Source organism: Meles meles, chromosome 2 (genome assembly GCF_922984935.1).
Source record: "Meles meles chromosome 2, mMelMel3.1 paternal haplotype, whole genome shotgun sequence".
In the NCBI taxonomy this organism is placed as follows: domain Eukaryota; kingdom Metazoa; phylum Chordata; class Mammalia; order Carnivora; family Mustelidae; genus Meles; species Meles meles.
Window position 1 is genome coordinate 28,676,550 of NC_060067.1, and position 18,851 is coordinate 28,695,400.

Here is an 18,851-nt window from a genome sequence, read left to right on the forward strand (position 1 = left end):
TAGGGTTTATTTTTTGTGTTGGATGGTTCTATGAGTGTTGATAATTGCATGATCTCATGTATCCACTATTCACCATTACAGTATCATACAGAATAGTTTCACTGCCCTAAAAATGTCCTGTGCTACACTTGTTCATCCCTCACCATCCTCTCCCTCAAGCCACTCAAGCCTCAAGTTTATCTTTTTAATGGCTCTATAGTGTTGCCTTTTCCAGAATGTCATATAGTTGGAATCATATAGTTTGTGGCCTTTTCAGCATATTTCATGTAGCAATATGCATTTGAATTTCCTCTGTGTCTTTTTATGTCTTATTATTCATTGTCAATTCCTCTTGTTTCCTTTTACTGCTGAATAATATTCCATGGTATGAATGTGCCACAGTTTGTTTATCCATTTACCTATTGAAGGACATTTTGGTTGCTTCCAAATTTTGACAGGAAGAAAGCTGCTATAAACATTTATGTGTAGATTTTGCTGCATCATATGGTAAGCCTAGTTTAGCTTCATAAGATACTGCCGCACTGTCTAACAAGGTGGCTGTACCATGTTGCATTCTCATCACAGTGAGAGTGCCTGGTGGCCTGTATTCTTTTTTTTTTTTTTTTTTTCGTTTATTTGTTTATTTACAGCATAACAGTGTTCATTGTTTTGGCATCACACCCAGTGCTCCATGCAGTACGTGCCCTCCCTATTACCCACCACCTGGTTCCTCAACCTCCCACCCCACCCCCCGGCCCCTTCAAAACCCTCTGGTTGTTTTTCAGAGTCCATAGTCTCTCATGGTTCATCTCCCCTTCCACTTTCCCTCAACTCTCTCTCCTCTCCATCTCCCCATGTCCTCCGTGTTATTTGTTATGCTCCACAAATAAGTGAGACCATATGATACTTGACTCTCTCTGCTTGACTTATTTCACTCAGCATAATCTCTTCCAGTCCCGTCCATGTTGCTACAAAAGTTGGGTATTCATCCTTTCTGATGGAGGCATAATACTCCATTGTGTATATGGACCACATCTTCCTTATCCATTCATCCGTTGAAGGGCATCTTGGTTCTTTCCACAGTTTGGTGGCCTGTATTCTTGTCAGCATATGCTACTGTCCACGTTTTGGGTTTTAGTCATTCTAATAGATGTGTAGTGGTGTCTCATTTTATTTATTTATCTTTTTAATTTTTAAAGATTTTATTTATTTATTTGACAGAGATCATAGGTAGGCAGAGAGGCAGGCGGCGGCGGGGGCAAAGCAGGCTCCCCACTGAGCAGAGAGCCCGATGTGGGGCTTGATCCCAGGACCCCGAGACCATGACCTGAGCCAAAGGCAGAGGCTTAACCTACTGAGCCACCCAGGCACCCTGGCATCTCATTTTAACTGGCAGTTTTCTAATGACACATGGTGTTCAGCATCTTTTCATATGTTTATTTGCCGCCTGTACGTCATCTTTGGAAGGTGAAGTGTCTGTTCTGTCTTCAAATCTTTACCATTTTTTAATTGGGTTGTTTGCTTTCCTATTGGGGTTTAATAATGGATACAAGCCATTTACAAGATACATGTTTTCCAGATACTTTCGGCAGTATGTGGCTTTTCATTTAAGTGTTTTCATTTAGCACTTTCATTTAAGTGTTTTTCACAAAGCAGATGTTTTGGTTTAATAAAGTCCAGCTTAACCATTTTTCTTTGGGAGATGACGATTTTGGTTTTGAACCTAAAAAATCATCATTATATCCAACTCACCTAAATTTTCTCCTATGTTTATAGTTTCACACTTCACATTTGGGTCTGTGATCCATTTTGAGTAACCTATTGTGAAAGGTGTAAGGCCTTTTGGGATTTTTTTCTGTGTGATGTCTATTCCATTGCCAACCATTTGTTGGAAAGACTATCACTTGCCTATTCGGTTGCGTTTTTCCTTTGTCAGAGATCATTCGACTGTATTTATGTAGGTCTCTTTCTGGGCTTTCTATCCTGTTCCATTCTGTTAGCAGTATCATACTGTCTTAATCACTGTAGCTTTTAGTACATCTTTAAGTTGGGTAGTGTCAATACTCTGTTGTTTTTCAGTACTGTATTGACTATCCTGTTTTTTGTTTTGTTTTGTTTTTCCATGTAGACCTTAGAATCAGTTTGTTGTTGTCCTCTATTAATAACTTGCTGGGATTTTGATTAGAATTATGTTGAATCTAGATCAAGCTGGGAAAGAAGCAACATTTTAACAATATTTGCACCTTCCTATCAGTGAACAGAGGATATCTCATCATTTATTTAGATTGCTTTTGATTTCTTTCATCAGTGTTTTGTAGTTTTGCTCAAATAGATCATGTATGTATTTTGTTAGATTTGTATCTATTTTATTTTTTGTGCTAATATAAATGGTATGTTTTAAATTTTTAATTTCAGTTGTTCATTGCTGGCATATAGAAGAGCACTTGGCTTTTGAATGTTGTTAACTTTCTATCCTGCAGTTTTTCTGTAATCACTTATTATTTCCATATGTGTTTATTTTTTATTCTTAATAAAACCATTAGACTTAGTACCTTTGCTTTAGGTAATCTTTTTAAAGAATTTGAAACATTTTCACTTTATTTTTTTCTTGCAGAGAATGTCTTGGGAAGCATGAGGTGAGTTATAGGCACAAATTTTAAGGAAAGCTTATAATCTGTGCCTCTTCTATTGAGGGTTGTTAGAAATGACAAAGTCAAAGTTTTGGGTTTTTAGTGCTTTAAAAAGTATAAGAGTTTATCTGCAGATTTTTTTTTTTTTTAAATTTTAAAATTTTAAAATACTTTATTTTAGATCGGGAGAGTGAGAGCTCTTTCGTGCCAGTGGGGGAAGGGGAAGAGTGAGAGGGAGAGAAGCAGACTCCCCACTGAGCAGGGAACCTGACCTGGGCTTGATCACAGACCCTGAAATCATGACCTGAGCTGAAATCAAGAGTCGGATGCGCAACCGACTGAGACACCCAGGCGCCCCTCTGCTGATTTTTAAAATATATTGTGCTTTTTGGATTTAGCCTATTTATATGTGGTCTCTATAGCATTGTTATATTGAATTTCCCTTTTAGGAATAGAATGTGTTGTTTGTTGGCATTCATTTTTTGGATTTTTTGATAAATTACTTTGATTTTGAAAATGACTGTTATTAATGAAAATGTGTTCTTTATGAAACTTGTTTTCAAGTGATAACAGTCATTTCAGAAACATGGGTCCAGAAGGTTTTGTGTGTGTTGATATTTTTCTCCTTATTCTTTTTTTTTTTAAGGTGAGTCCACTCCCATGCCATGCTGTAGGACCATACTCTTGTAAGAGAGTATGTGGACGAACTTTAGATTGTCAGAATCATATGTGCATGAAAGAATGCCACAAAGTAACTGAAATTGATGCCTGCGTTGGCAAAAACAAGGTAATATCCTTAGGATGAATGTATATGTCCTAATAGTATGCTTGAAATATTTTTTTGAATAATTATGCCATAAATATTTTTCTATTTTGTTAGAACTTTTTTCTTTCTTCTTGCCTTTATCCCTTCTCCTTCCTTGTCTCTCTTAATACAACCAACTTTAACAGCTTTAACTTTAACTTTAACAGCTTGGTGTATATTTATCTTTGTGCAAGCTCATGATAATAAGCCTTTTAATGTTCTCTCAACATATTGTACTGTGTTAATACATAGGCTTTGATTTTTGATAAAAGTACAGAAATTATGTATCTATTTAGATAGTAGGTAGCAATATCACTTCCACTTCTGTCCATTTATATCTCTGGATTTAGTCTGGAGCATTTGTTCTCAGCAATTTTTTAAAACCTAACATCTGTGATAAGGTGTGTTCACAATTTTAATAAATTCCTAATCTTTCATTGGACATAAAGTAAATAGCATCACAGATGTAGGGCATTTGTGTGTGAAATTCACTAAAAGCATTTTACCAAGCACATGAGAAGCCAATCATTGAAAGATCTCTAAAATTGCCATTTTACAAGGAAGAATAACCGTAGCTAATCAAATTTTAAATGATACTTAATTTTAGTTTTGAACATTAAATTCATCAACACATAAAAACAGAAACATAGAACAAGAAAATTATTTTAAATAACAATAAAATATAAAAGACTCCTATTAAAACAGAGATACAGGTAGTCTCCTATTCTGAATTTCCTAGGCCATATGAGAGGTTCTGGCCGAGAAAATAGAGGCTGAAATGTTTTTCGTCTCCAAGAATAGTCAGGGAAATCTTTATTTATCATTAACCACTCTACTTTTTGTCTACTTCTGTGACTGAGGGGGTTGTTATGTTCCATGTGATACAAAAACTAACTCTTCATCCTCCTGTATCCCAGAATGATTCATTTGCCAGAGTCCCCTGCCAGGCTACATTTGACATGATGTGTGAATAAAAAATAAGCTTCTGTTATATAAAAAATTGTATGTTTTAAAAATATTTAATTTTTTTGGTAAACTTCCATTCTTTAGGGTGTCATAATACTATTAGCAAGTGTGTTTAATGAGGAATAAACAAAAATTTTAAGATTTGTTTTATTAAATAACATTAAATTTACAAATGGTTAAGTTATGAATTGTATGTTACTGAAAGTTGCACTTGCATTGTTCTTTTTTTGGTCTTTGATTTGGTGATTGTAAAGCATGATAACCTAAGCCTCCACAGTATCATTCTTGCTCATGTGCAGACATGTCAGTGTATTGCTTATAACCTCTTCATCAATCCATGCTTTGATCCTTAATAAAAAAATGTGCTCATGAGAAAATGAAAAAGATATTAGAATTAGAAAAATTCATACTAATATAATAATTCAAAACCACTTTAATGAGAGTATAGCTGCTGTATGGCTTTCCTCCTCTGGATTTCCAGAACATTAAGTGAGTTGAAAAAAAAAACAAAAACGCACTTCAAGAGCTGATTTGACACTGATTGGGGAATTATCTTGGATTATCCCAGCATTGCTTCATGGGCAGTTGCTGTGGTAAAATATGGGTTATAAGTTATGTGCAGTTCTTAATTTAGCTACAAGTCCAAGTCTGTCTTTATCTCCCACTCAGGGAAGGCTGATGCAGTGCAAGAGAGTGAAAATTATATTATTTGAGGGATAACTTTATAGTCACTATAATTTATATATTAAAAATGAAATAACTCATGAACTCCTTAAAATAAATTCCTTACTGTAATATCTCAGTTGAGACCCATTGGAGAAGATCTCCTTGCCTGTCCCTCTTGATCCAAATGGCTCTGGAATTACTAATGTGGTTTCTACCTTGAATTCTAGCACAGGGCCTACAACATACCAGATATTTGAAAGTGTTTATTGAATTGACTGGAATCAAAATTCTTTTGCTTCTTATCTCTGTTCCGGTCTCTCCCTGGCCTTCCTGGCAGATCCCAGTCCAATCAAGGCAGTGCCTCTGATTGCTACCATTAGCAACAAATATATCCCTGTTGTCTAATTCATACACTGGAGTGAGTGGAACAGAGTGGTTAACTAGGGAAAGGTGTGAAGCCGATAGCAAATGAAGAGTGTATTTCCCAAGCAAACCTGGGCACAGATATTTTTGAGTGACTGAAAGAAGAAATAATGAAGATAGTCTTTTCTCTGGGAAAAATCTATACCAAAAATTAAAAAAAAAAAAAAAAAAGAAAATATAGGTACATAATCACACACAGACAATATATTTCTTACATAATAATGTATGTGATAAACCCCTGCCACACGGTGTTGTCTGCGTGATGGGCATCACCTGGAATCTTGGAAATGCAAACTCTCAGGTCTCACCTCAGTATTTTAGCGATTGCCAAGTGGTTGATCATGCACAAAAATGTTTGAGAGTTACTGCTAAAGGCAATGTGTGTAATGTGTGATGCTTCATTGATTAAAAAAAAAAAAGAATTATGTTACAGTCATCAACCTCGCTGAGAGATTGGAACTTAATTATTCCTGACATTAAAAACAAGGAATAATTCTGTAATGTGACAGAGGTACTAATTATTGCTACAATGACAGTCTTATTACAATATGTAAATGTTGAACACCTTAAATTTAAAAAATGTCAGATATATGTTAATAAGATGGGAAAAAAGAGAATTTTACTTACCAAGATTTATTTTCCAGTTTGTAATACTAACCCAAATGTTAATTCTGCTTTCCTTCTCATCATCTCATTGCTTATAATGAGGATTGCTATCTTCCCTGGATTTCCAGCTGTCTGATGAATCAGGAAAGACTCATTTTAGAAGCTGATATGACTGATTGGGGAATTATTGTGGATTATCTCAATATTGTTCTCTGGGTTAAAATTTGTTTCTTTTTTTTTAAAGGAGAACTGTGTAAGATATTTGACAGCCAGGCTTGCTGTATTTCTGAGTTAGATAGTTTCTTCTAGAAGATAGAACTTGACATTGGAAGTGATCCAGGAAGGTAGCTTAGCAAGTACAGCTTTAGTGATTTTTTTTTTTTTTCATAATTGGAAGGAAGGAGCCCCATATCATCAGTATAATTCTTCTTTTGCAGATAACAAAACTGAAGGTTATCAAGTGACTTGTTCATGATCATGTAACAGGAGAGCGATAATAAGAAAGTAGTAGTAACCCTGTCTTAACTCCCAGCCCAGTATGTTCTTCTGTTTCATGTTATTTAAGTGAAAGATTATTGCAGGCGTATCACATAGCCAGGAAAAAACAAGTGAAACAGATTGTGTGTGTCATCTTTGGCTATATTTCCATATTTTGAGACTCATTGCCTGTATTTCTCGTAGTCTTTCCGGTTTCAGAAAGTTGTATTACCAGTTTTAGCCAGTTCTGCAGATTAAAAAATGTTCCTCTGAACATTTCTTGATTTCTTTCTTCATTGTCCTTGTCTCACTACACATCTCGTCAGGTTTATCTTCAAAGTATATCCCTGAATCTGACCATTTCCTATAACCTCTACCATACCCTCCTCATCCAAGCCACCATCTTCTCTTCCCTAGAGATGTCTGTACTATTCTCCCAGCCAACTTCTCTACTCCCAGTTTCATCTTACTGCACCAGCTAGATTTATCATTTAAAAATGTAAGTTAAAAAATATAAGTTAAAAAAAATGTAAGGTCTGTTATCTCCCTGCTCAATACACATCAGTTACTCTCAGGATAAAATCCAAATGGTCTTATGAGGGCCTGTAAGGCTTTATAATGATATAACTTCTGACTACCTTTCCTGCCTCTTAGCATTCATCACTCATGTGCTCATTTTTGCTTCTACTCTTTTTTTTTTTTTTTTTTAAGATTTTATTTATTTATTTGACAGACAGAGATCACAGGTAGGCAGAGAGGCAGCCAGAGGGAGAGAGAGGAGGAAGTAGGCTCCTCGCAGAGCAGAGAGTCCAATGCAGGGCTCGATCCCAGGACCCTGGGATCATGACCTGAGCTGAAGGCAGAGGCTTTAACCCACTGAGCCACCCAGGCAACCCTCTCCTTCTATTCTTGTTATTTCTTGAATATTCCACATTTGTCTACATCAGAGGTTTTGCACTTAGTGTTCTTTTCTCTGAGACTCTACATTCGTATGCTTGCTCCCTTATTTATTCTGTTCAAACATGAAACTTATCAGATAGTTCTTCCATCTTATTGCTTCTGTTACTCCCTCTTAACCGCTTTATCTGTTTTCAGAGCATTTGTGAAGACACTCTATTATGTTCTTTACCTCCCCCACTTAAATTTAAGTCTCTTAGGTCAGGGGTCGCTGCCATTTTGCACATTTCCAGCATGTGAATTAATTTCTGGCATATGATGCTGGAAGATTGTAGAATAAATTAATATACTTTTAAAAATTAAAAATAGAAATTACTTATAGAAAAATGTTTCCTAATTGAAACACTTTCTCTTTTTAATCCTATATGTCAAAAATAGGATTTTTATTGACATAATCACTGTTTTATAATCATGGCTATACTTAGGAATGACAACAGAATTTTTTTTTTTTAATTTATTTATTTGACAGACAGAGATCACAAGTAGGCAGAGAGCCAGGCAGAGAGAGAGAGAGAAGCAGGCTCCCCACTGAGCAGAGAGCCTGATGCGGGGCTCAATCCCAGGACCCTGAGATCATGACCTGAGCCAAAGGCAGAGGCTTAACCCACTGAGCCACTCAGGCGCCCCGACAACAGAATTTTTAAACTTTAAACTTAAGACTTGGTATCCGTTTCTATAGGTCTCGTACTTTATCTCATGTATGACATGTGAAAATAAATAATAGCCTGCAATAATAATTTTAAACTTCTTTAGTAGGTAGATGGTAGTTAAATTATTAAATTACTAGAGCAGAGAGGTACCTTGTTGAATTTACATTGAAGTACATTTATTTGTAAATGTAATATAACTTTGGTTCATTGAAGTACATTAAAACATAAACTGCTGGTCATTCTCCTTTATCCCCTTTAAGCATGTTTCTGTTTGGCAAGGTGAGAGCAGTATATCTAGAACACTGCGTGCTTTGGGAATTTTTATTTATGTGTTAACAGAGTGTTGATTCTTTAGTTTGATGGTGATCATGTTTGTTGGGTGGAAATGAATTAACAATGTTTTATTTTGGGGTACCTGGGTGGCTCAGTTGTTAAGTGTATGCCTTCGGCTCAGGTCATGATCCCAGGGTCCTGGGATCCAGTCCTGCATCTGGCTCCCTGCACAGCATGGAGCCTGCTTCTCCCTCTGCCTCTGCTGCTCCTCTTGCGTATGCTCTCTCTCTCCTTCTTTCTCAAATTAATGAATAAAACATAAAAAAAAAAAAACAGTGTTTTACTTATTTCTGCTATGACTATTCTTTAGGAAGTAATTTACGTTTTTAGAGGAATACTCGTAATTTACAATTTCAAGATGAGGCAATTTGATTTAATGAGGTTTGTAGATATAAAAATCTTTCTGAATAATGGTCATATTGATACCTTCCTGTTCTTCATTTTGAATGTGTATTTTTTCATTTTGAATATTTTTAAGAGTGCAAGCATGCATGCACTATTTTATTAACTGTATTCCTAAGAGCTTCAAAAGTATTCTTTTAATATGATATGTAAATTTTATATATATATATTTTATAATTTTAATATATAGAAATGTTAGACTTCTGTACTTAGATGATTTATTACCTTACTTCCTATCAGGCTGGCCCAGAATGCCTTCAGTGTGAAGAAGGGTGCTCTAAATCACGGCCTCTGGGTTGTCCCCATCCATGTGTTTTGCCCTGTCATCCTGGAGAATGTCCTCCCTGTGTTCAGATGCTTAGAATAAAATGTCACTGCAAGATCACAAGCCTATATGTGGAATGTAGGTAAGTGGACTGAAGAAATATTCTTGTTTTACTATAATTATTTTAACCAGTATTTTTTTTATAATTCAGAATCCTATGAAGAGTACTTCAAGGACCATTATTCATTGTCACCCATAGATGCTAGAAGCTTAGATTTTCCAGTAGAGACCTGAAGAAAGAAATGTAGAATCCTTCACCTTGTACATTCTGAACCCTGATTTCAAAGACAGTTATGCTTTTTTTTCTATTTAGGGATTCTGTTTAAGATTTTTTTAAAGGAAAAAAGTTGTATCGCTGCTTTAAAAAATGTAGAAACATTCCTATAACAGATCGCTCAGTTAACAGTGTCAAACTAGAATTTTGTTGGATGAAAAGTTGAAGTGCACATAGCTACTGAGACATAATTTTTAAACTACAGACTTTTATTACAAATGTAGCTTTATGGCATTTGTCATATTAGGCTATGACTTCTATATTTCCTTTACTTAAAAAAATGTACACTCAACAAAGTGCATGTTTCTGCTTGTGGATTATGTGGAGAGAAAAAAATTCCCTTTTTTTTTTCTACTTAATCACAATCTAACATAATTTACTAACTTGTTCAGCTCCATTTACCCAAGTTTGTAAAGTGGGTTCTTTATAAGTGTATTTTACTGAAGTTAAATTTGGGAATATGGCTTTGTTTCTAATTTTTTAAACAGATGTACTTTTTGAAAAATGCCCGTTAATATTAACTTAAACTTGTTTTTGTCATTTGGACTCTAGGCTCATGTTCTGTTAAATTGCAAAAGTCAGATTTTACTCTTTTTAAATATGAAAATTGTTCTGTTGAAATTTTAAGAATAAAATATTTCTTTAGCTTTAGAAATTTTGTAGAGAGAGTGAAGAGGGCAGTTTTGCTTTATTGATGAGTAATACCGAGGAAAGATATTTCCTTTGGTCTGGCAGGGTTGAAATTTCCCTGTCTTGCTTCTTTTTCCCTTTGTCATGTAGTCTCCAAAGGGTAACTTTACCTTTTTACCTTCTCGTCCAGAGTGTTGCCTTTCCAAGATCGGCTCCTTGATTTTTGTGCACATTTTAAAGTTTCTTCCCATAGTTAGTACTCTGATCTGCACTGGGTGGACTTTCTTTTTCTGGTGTGAGGTTAACTCAGTTGCCCTCTTCTTTTTTCTGCTCAGTTTTTCCAGAACTCCACTGGTTCTCAGAAATGATTTGCTGAGGGAACTTGAGAAGTAGGTCTGCTATGAATTGGTATATTTTTTTTTCCTACTTATAGGTAATCTCGAAGTTTGTAGAATTTGTCTTCTAGGTATGAGGAAGCTATGGAATTTTAATGATTTTATTATTAAGTTGAATGATTGTTGGGGGGATGTGTGGATATATATGGATTGAGGTAGCTTCCATTACTACAACTCTCTGGAGCTCCTTTTTCCTTTTTTGAATACATATTTGAAGGTTATGTTTTCAAGCAGAATACACATTCTTTTCAAGTGTATATGGAACATTCTTGAGAATAGATCAATATTAGGTCACAAAAGAGGCCTCAACAAATACAAGTAGATTAAAGTCATACCATGCACCTTTTCTGATCACAACACTATGAAACTAGAAGTCAACCACAAGAAAAAAATCTGGAAAAACCACAAATACATGGAGGTTAAAGAACATGTTACTAAACAATGAATGGGTCAACCAAGAAACCAAAGAAGAAATTAAAAAGAAAATAAATACATGGAAACAAATGAAAATGAAAACACAGTGGTCCAAAACCTTTGGGATGCAATGAAAACAGTCTTAAGAGGGAAAAATACAGCAATACAGGCCTACCTCAGGCAGCAAGAAAAATCTCAAATAAATAACCTAACCCTCCACCTAAAGGAATTACAAAAAGAGCAACAAAAGAAGTCTAAAGCAGCAGAAGGAAGGAGATAATAGAGATTAGAGCAGAAATAAATGATATAGAAAAGAAAACAATAGAACAGATCAATGAAACGAGGAGCTGGTTCTTTGAAAAAAATTAATAAAATTGATAAACCTCTAGCCAGACTTATCAAAAAGAAAAGAGGAAGGACCCAAATAAAATCACAAATGAGGAGAAATAACAATATCACAGAAATACAAACAATTAGAGTATTAAGAAAAACTCTATGCCAACAAACTGAACAAACTAGGAGAAACAGACACATTCTTAAAAACATATAAACTACCAAATCTGAAACAGGAAGAAATAGAAAGCTTGAACATAGTGGTAATCAGCAAAGAAATTCAATCAGTAATCAAAAAACTGCCAAAAACAAAAGTCCAGGACCAGATGGCTTCACAGGAGAATTCTGTCAAACATTTAGAGAAAAGTTAATAACTGTTCCTTTCAAACTATTTCAAAAAATAGAAAAAGGAAGGAAAACTTTCAAATTCATTTTATGATGTCATCATTACCCGATATCAAAACCAGATAAAGATATCACTAAAAAAGACTATAGCCTATATTCCTTGTGAACATAGATGCAGAAATTCTCAATAAAATAGTAGCAAACTGAATCTGACATTAAAAAAAAAAAATCACTCACCATGACCAAGTGGAATTAATTCCTGGGTAACAAGCATGGTTCAATATTCACAAATCAATCAATGTGATAGACCACATTGATAGGAGAAAGGATTAGAACCAGATGATCCTTTCAATAGATGCAGATAAAGCATTTGACAAAGTACAACATCCATTCATAATAAAATCCCTCAACAAAGTAGACTTACAGGGAACATACCTCAACATGATAAAAGCCATATATGAAAAGCCCACAGCTGATACCATCCTCATTGGGGAGAAACAGAACTTTTCCTCTATGGTCAGGAACAAGACAGAGATGGCCACTCTTCTCAGTTTTATTCAAAATAGTAGTAGAACTCCTAGCCACAGCAGTCAGACAATGAAAGGAAATAAAAGGCATCCAGCCTGGCAAGGAAGAAGTCAGACTTTCACTCTTTGCAAATGGTGTGACTATAGAGAAAACCCAAAGCCTCTACCAAAAAACTGCTAGAAATGTAAATGAATTCAGTAAAGTCACAGGATACAAAATCAATGTACAGAAATCTGTTTGCATTTCTATACATCAATAATGATGCAGCAGAAAGAGAAATCAAGGAACCGGTCGCATTTACAACTGCACCAAAAACCCATAAGATATGTAGGAATAAACCTAACCAAAGTGAAAGACCTGTACTCTGAAAACTATAAAACACTGATGAAAGAAATTGAAGATGACACAAAGAAATGGAAAGACATCCTATGCTTGTGGATTGGAAGAACAGATATTAATTGCAATGCCTATATTACCCAAAGCAGTCTACGCATTTAATGCAATCACCATCAAAATACCACTAGCATTTTTCACAGAGCTAGAACAATCCTAAAATTTGTATGGAACCACAAAAGACCCTCAGTAGCCAAAGCAACCTTGAAAAAGAAAAAGTTTGAAGAATCACAATTCCAGACTTCAAGTTACATTACAAAGTTCTGGTAATCAAAACAGTTTGGTGCTAGCACAAAAACAGACACATAGATCAAGGGAACAGGATAGAAAACCCAGAAATGAACCCACAAATATATGGGAAGTTAGCCTTCTACAAAGCAGGAAATAATATCCAGTGGGATAAAGACAGTCTCTTCAGCAAATGGTGTTGGGAAAACTGGACAGCAACATGCAAAAGAATGAAACTGGACCACTTTCTTACACCATACACAAAAATATATTCAAAAAATTCAGACCCAAATGTGAGACAGGAGACCATTAAAATCTTTGAGGAGAACATAGTAACTTCTTTGACATTGGCAGTAGCATCTTCTTACTAGATATACCTCCTAAGGCAAGGGAAACAAAAGCAAACAAACTGTTGGGACTTCATCAAAATAAAAAGCTCTGCACAGGAAAGGAAATAATCTACAAAACTAAAGGGCAGCTTATGGAGTGGGAGAAAATATTTGCAAATGACATATTTGAAAAAGGGTTACTATCCAAAATATATAGAGAACTTATAAAACCCAACATCCAAAAAGTGTATAATCAAATTACAAAATGGGCCAAAGATATGAACCGATATTTTTCCAAAGAAGACCTACAGATGGACAACAGACACATGCATGAAAAGGTGCTCAACATCACTGATTATCAGGGAGAGGCATTCCAAAACTGTAATACCGTAACTGCAATGAGCTATCACCTCACACCTGTCAGAATGGCTAACGTCAACAACACAAGAAACAACAGTGGTTGATGAGGATGTAGAGAAGGGGGAACCCTCTTGCACTGTTGATGGGAAGGCAGGCTGTCTCAGCCACCGTGGAAAACAGTATAGAGTATGCTCAAAACATTAAAAATAGAACTGCCTTACGATCCTGCAGTTGCACTTTTAGTATTTATCCAAAGGATACAAAAATACTAATTTGAAGACGTACATGCACCCTAATGTTTATAGCTGTTCTGCAATAGCTATGTTACAGAAACAGCCCAAATGTCCGTCAGCTGATGAGTGGATGTGGATGTAGGTGTGTATGTATATGCAATGTAATATTACTCAGCCATAAAAAAGAAAGCTTGCCATTTGCAGTGACATGGATGGAGATAGAGAGTATTATGCAAGGTGAGATAAGTCAGTCAGACAAAGATAAATGCCATGATTTCACTCATGTGGAATTTAAGATAGAAAACATGCAAAGGGGAAAAACGAGTGAGTGGTAAACCAAAAAACACTCTTAACTATAGAGAACAAACTGATGGTTACTAAAGGGAAGTAGGTGGGGGGGATGGGTGAAAAAGGTGATGGGGATTAAGGTGATGAGCACCAGGTGTTATATGGAAGTATTGAGTCATTATATTGTACACCTGAAACTAGTATTGCACTGTAAGTTAACTAATTGGAATGTAAATAAAAACTTTTAAACAGTCATAGTGAGATACAATGACATACCTGTTAGCATGGCCAAAATGAAAAAGACACCCCCCCTGCCGCGCGCCAAAAAAAAAGACAAGACTGACAGTATTAAGTGTTGGAGAGGATATGGAAGAATTGGAGCTCATATGCTACTAATATGAATGTAAAATGATAGAGCCACTGGAAAAAGGTTTAGCAGTTTCTTAAAAAGTTAAACGACTGCCTTCTGTATGGATACAACCATTCTATTCCTAGGTACTTAACCAAGAGAAATGAAATGTATGTCCGTACAAAGATTTGTACGTGAATGTTCATAATATTTTTATATGTGATAACCCCAAACTGGAAATAATCCAGACGTCCAACAACAGGTGAATAAACATATGGTAGTATGTCCATACAGAATAAATTCAGCAATAAAAAAAAACTGTTGTTATTTGCAATATCATGAATGAATCTCAAAGTGTGAAATCTCAAGATATAAGTGAAAGAAGCCAGACAACAAAGAATCATGCTCTATGATTTGATTATGTAAAATTCTTGAAAATTGGAAGCTAATCTATACAACAAAAAGCATCTCATTGGTTGCCTAGCAGGTGATGGGCAATATGAAGAGATTCCAAAGGGACACAGGACATTTTTGAGGGTAATGGGTATGTCCATTATCTGGATTGTGATGGTTTCATGGGTGTAAACGTATGTCAGGTCTTACCAGGTTTTCCGTTTTAAATGTGTACATTATTGTCTTCTGTATCATACTTTAATAAAAGCCCTCCAAAAACATGAAGTATATGTTGTTATAGAGAATTCTTCAGACTTAGTATTCATTATGATAATTTTGTTTACTTTCAATTCAGTGAATTATTCCATGTTATCTTTATTTTTAGTCCTTTTTTCTTCATGGAATTTCCTTTATAGAAATTAGATATAAAAGATACAGGTGTTGGAAAATTAGTTTATTCCAAATTATAAAGTGACAGAAACAAAATGATACTAAGTCTTAAGTTCAGAGGTGAGTTGGGGTGCCTAGGTGGCTGAGTTAGTTAAGCATCTGCCTTCAGCTCAGGTCATGATCTCAGCATCCTGGGATCTAGCCCCGAGTTCCTCATCGTTCCGCTTCTGACTCCTTGCTCAGTGGGGAGCCTGCTTCTCCCTCTTCCACTCTCCCTGCTTGTGCACTCTCTCTCTCTGTGTCCGATAAATAAATAAAATCTTTAAAAAAAAGTTCAGAGGTGAGCACCTTACTTGTAAGAATGAAAATATATGACTTTTAATAGCGCCAATATAAAGACTTTGTGATATTATTAAGTGAAATTTTGCTAAGAAAATTGCATATGTTATCTTACAGTACATTTATGCTAATTTATACATATATTTAAGATAATAGTTTTTACATTAGTTAGGCTAAACTTATGGTATATTGGCACTTATGTCTAATAAAGGGAAATAAGAAAAGCAGGAAAAGAAAGAATCAAAGGTAGAAGAAAGGTAATGGAAACAGAATAGTAACCTCCATGTGATAGGAATTTTAAGGGTGTCACTAGTTACTGACTTACGCAGTGTCCATTGTGGTTACATTCGATGATCTGTGAGAAACTAGTTTTAGTCCTTGGTGTTTGTGACTTTTCCTGAATTACCCACCAAGTCAAAGAGAAAAGCACACAGACTAATCTAAAATGAATTTGTTTCTAACATTATAGCTTACAAAAACAATTTAAAAACTCTCCTAAAATAAACTTACTAAAATTTTCAATTTGAAGTAATTTGTTGTTGTTGTTGTTCTTCTTCTTTAAGAAACAAAACAAACAAGCATAGGGGGAAAAAAAGAGAGAGGCAAACCAAGAAACAGAGTTTCAACAAACTGCCAGCTTCTGGGGAGGGTTGGATGGGGGGATGGGTGAAGTAGGTGATGGGGATGAAGGACACTTGTCGTGATGAGCACCCAGTAATGTATTCAAGTGTGGATCATGATATTGTACACCTGAAACTAAAATTACAGTTTATGTAACTAATTGGAATTTAAATAAAAACTTCAAAAAAAAAAATCTGGGTGAGCATTTTCTCAGTGTCAGTTTTTAAGTAATATATAGAGCTATTAGTTTTTCATCTTTTATGTAGAAGCTTTAGGAAGATATTTATGAAAAATGATTGCTCTGAAGAGGAAGATAATAGCAGGCTACTTTTTTTTTTTTTTTTTTTTAAAGATTTTACCCATTTATTTGAGAGAGAGAGTGCACAAGAGCAGGTGGGAAAGGGGCAGAAGGAGAGAGAATTTCCAGCAGACTCTGGGCTGACCGTGGAGGCCCACCTGAGACTTGATTCCCTCACCGATCATGACCCGAGCCGAAATCAAGAATCAGATGCTTAAGGGACTGAGCCACCCAGGTGCCCTTTAATAGCATAAATTATGAAGGCCAGGCACAGATGATATTTTGTGTGTGTTTTATACTTCCTTTTTGCAGTAATTGCCCTTTTGGCATTTAATATGTTGATAATAGATAAAGGAGTGGAAGGTTTCCGGTATCAGACCAGGTAAGTAGCTAAGACAGTTGTTACAGATGATACACAATTAAAATATTTTTCAAGAAAAAATGAAATAAGACAATTTTATGGACATGTTTGAAATTATTTTTAGAGAGGTAATCTATAAAATGGACTTCGGTTTGAATGTCATCAAAACTTCCTCTTATTTTTAGAAAAATAACCACAGCTGATGTAAATGAAAAGAACCTCCTTAGTTGTTGCAAAAATCAGTGTCCTAAAGAGGTAAGCTTTAATAGAACCCTTTTAAGTTGTATTTCTTAGGTCTTGTTTCTCTTGGATTTTCTCTTTTCTTCTTGGTCTTCCTATATCAGGTCTTTTCTGAACATGCTAGAAATGTGGGTACAGGGAGGAAAATGTGATTGATGTCTGTAAAAATCTAATACATACTAACTGTAGATGTACATCTCTTTATGAAATTTTGGGGTTCTAATACTCCGAAAGTTTTAAAGGGTAGCTTATGTACTTTATATGATAAAGTTTTGACCTAATGCTTACCCCTTCCCCCAAATAGAAATAGATGAAGAACTGTGTAGGTTATAGGCAGTTAGACAGTAAATCCGTAGTAGGTTATTTAAAAAGCATATTTGTGTGTGTGTGTGTGTGTGTGTGTGTGTGTGAACTTTAAAGTTCATTATTATCTTGAGTTAACATAAACCATTATATATAGTTTTATTTTTAAAGATTCTGATGCTTATAATGCATTCTATTATTACTAAAAGTATCAAAAATAGTTCAGAAAACTTGTTCAGAGTAACGAAGGTAAAAATTCACTGGTGATTTGTCTTGGTGATAATTTGAGAAACCATCCATAATTGGTCAGTTTATTTATTTATTTGTTTGTTTGCTTATAATTGGTCAATTTAAAAGTCAGAGTATTCCTTTTTTGTTGGAGGTATGGCAGTGACAATTATTTGATTTGGTTGGACATTTATAAAGGAATCCTTCTGACTTACAGATGTACTAATAGTACCACTTTTATTTTAATTCTTTGTCTTCATGCACTTATCTGTTTCTCATCCTATTTAGAGTCAGGGAGAGATAATGACAAAGCCGTAAATATAGTAGTCATTCTCTTTGGTTAAATAAAAACAGAAATTAAATGCATGATATGCCTTTTTGATAACAATATTTCCTTTTAACTAAAACTTTTGATGCTTTTTATGGATTTCTGTTTAAGAACTATTGGAAATTGAACTTGAATATTTTAAAAGTTATGTAAGATTTTAAAAAGACCATTTCAAGCAATAAATGATTATTTTAATAACCCTGTCTTTGTTATATAAGTGAAACTAAGGGCATTGGGATATTTCAAATTTAATTTTCTGATTTCTTCAAATCTTGACTTTTTCCTTGTTAATATAAATTTTCTTCTGACCAAATTAAGATTCCAGGTAATAAGTGGTTGAGAATGTCAAATTTTTAATCTGAATCCATAACTTGGTATAAGATTGTAGTTAGAAATAACAAAATTAAATTTGGGAATTGTTAATTTGCATTTTAGCATTTCCTTGGCTATGATTCAGTTGTGATAAGGTTACGACATTTGGTGGTTACGACATTTGGTGGGACTAGATGGGTGATCATGTTTTTTTAAAAATTTGTTTTCCATGGTCATGATTTTTGGATTCTGTGCCAGTCTGGAGCCTATTACTTTTTTTTTTTTTTTTTTTTTTAATTACTAGAGTATTACTAGAGTCTCCTTGGGCTCTCTTGAAATTAATAGCCTTAGTTTGAGAAGAATTCAAGTAACCGTTACAGTTTGAAATAGTCTAAGAGTGGCCAGGTGAATATCCTGGTGTCTAATAGAACTTTTTCTAGTTTATGGCCTCTGGACATTGGTAAGGCTACAGCAGTAATTCTCAACAGTTCAGTGGCTTCTTAAAACAGATTAATGGACCCTGCCCTAGAGTTTCTGATTTTGAGGACCTGGAGTAGGGGCCCAAGAATGTGCATTTCTAATCTTACATGTAATAGTGATATTGTTGGCCTGGCATCACAGTTTTGAGACCCACTAAGCTATAGAATCAAGTCATGCTTAGGATCAACCAAGAACTACGTCACTTCGAATTTGTAGTAGATCTCTTTTATTTTTATTTAT

At 34.9% G+C, this 18,851-nt stretch overlaps 1 protein-coding gene across 5 annotated transcripts in view; it reads left to right on the forward strand.

Moving 5' to 3' along the window:
• The window catches only part of NFXL1 (nuclear transcription factor, X-box binding like 1), a 75,951-nt gene that overhangs the window by 42,089 nt on the left and 15,011 nt on the right, over positions 1-18,851 (forward strand). For 4 of the 5 annotated variants that reach the window (XM_045997119.1, XM_045997122.1, XM_045997120.1 and 1 more), the window contains exons 16-19: positions 2,594-2,615; positions 3,256-3,396; positions 9,135-9,301; positions 16,906-16,975. In XM_045997119.1, coding sequence (XP_045853075.1) covers positions 2,594-2,615; positions 3,256-3,396; positions 9,135-9,301; positions 16,906-16,975 — 400 coding nt within the window. The remainder of the gene's footprint in view (positions 1-2,593; positions 2,616-3,255; positions 3,397-9,134; positions 9,302-16,905; positions 16,976-18,851) is intronic. The other variant, XR_006817375.1, reaches the window with a different exon arrangement.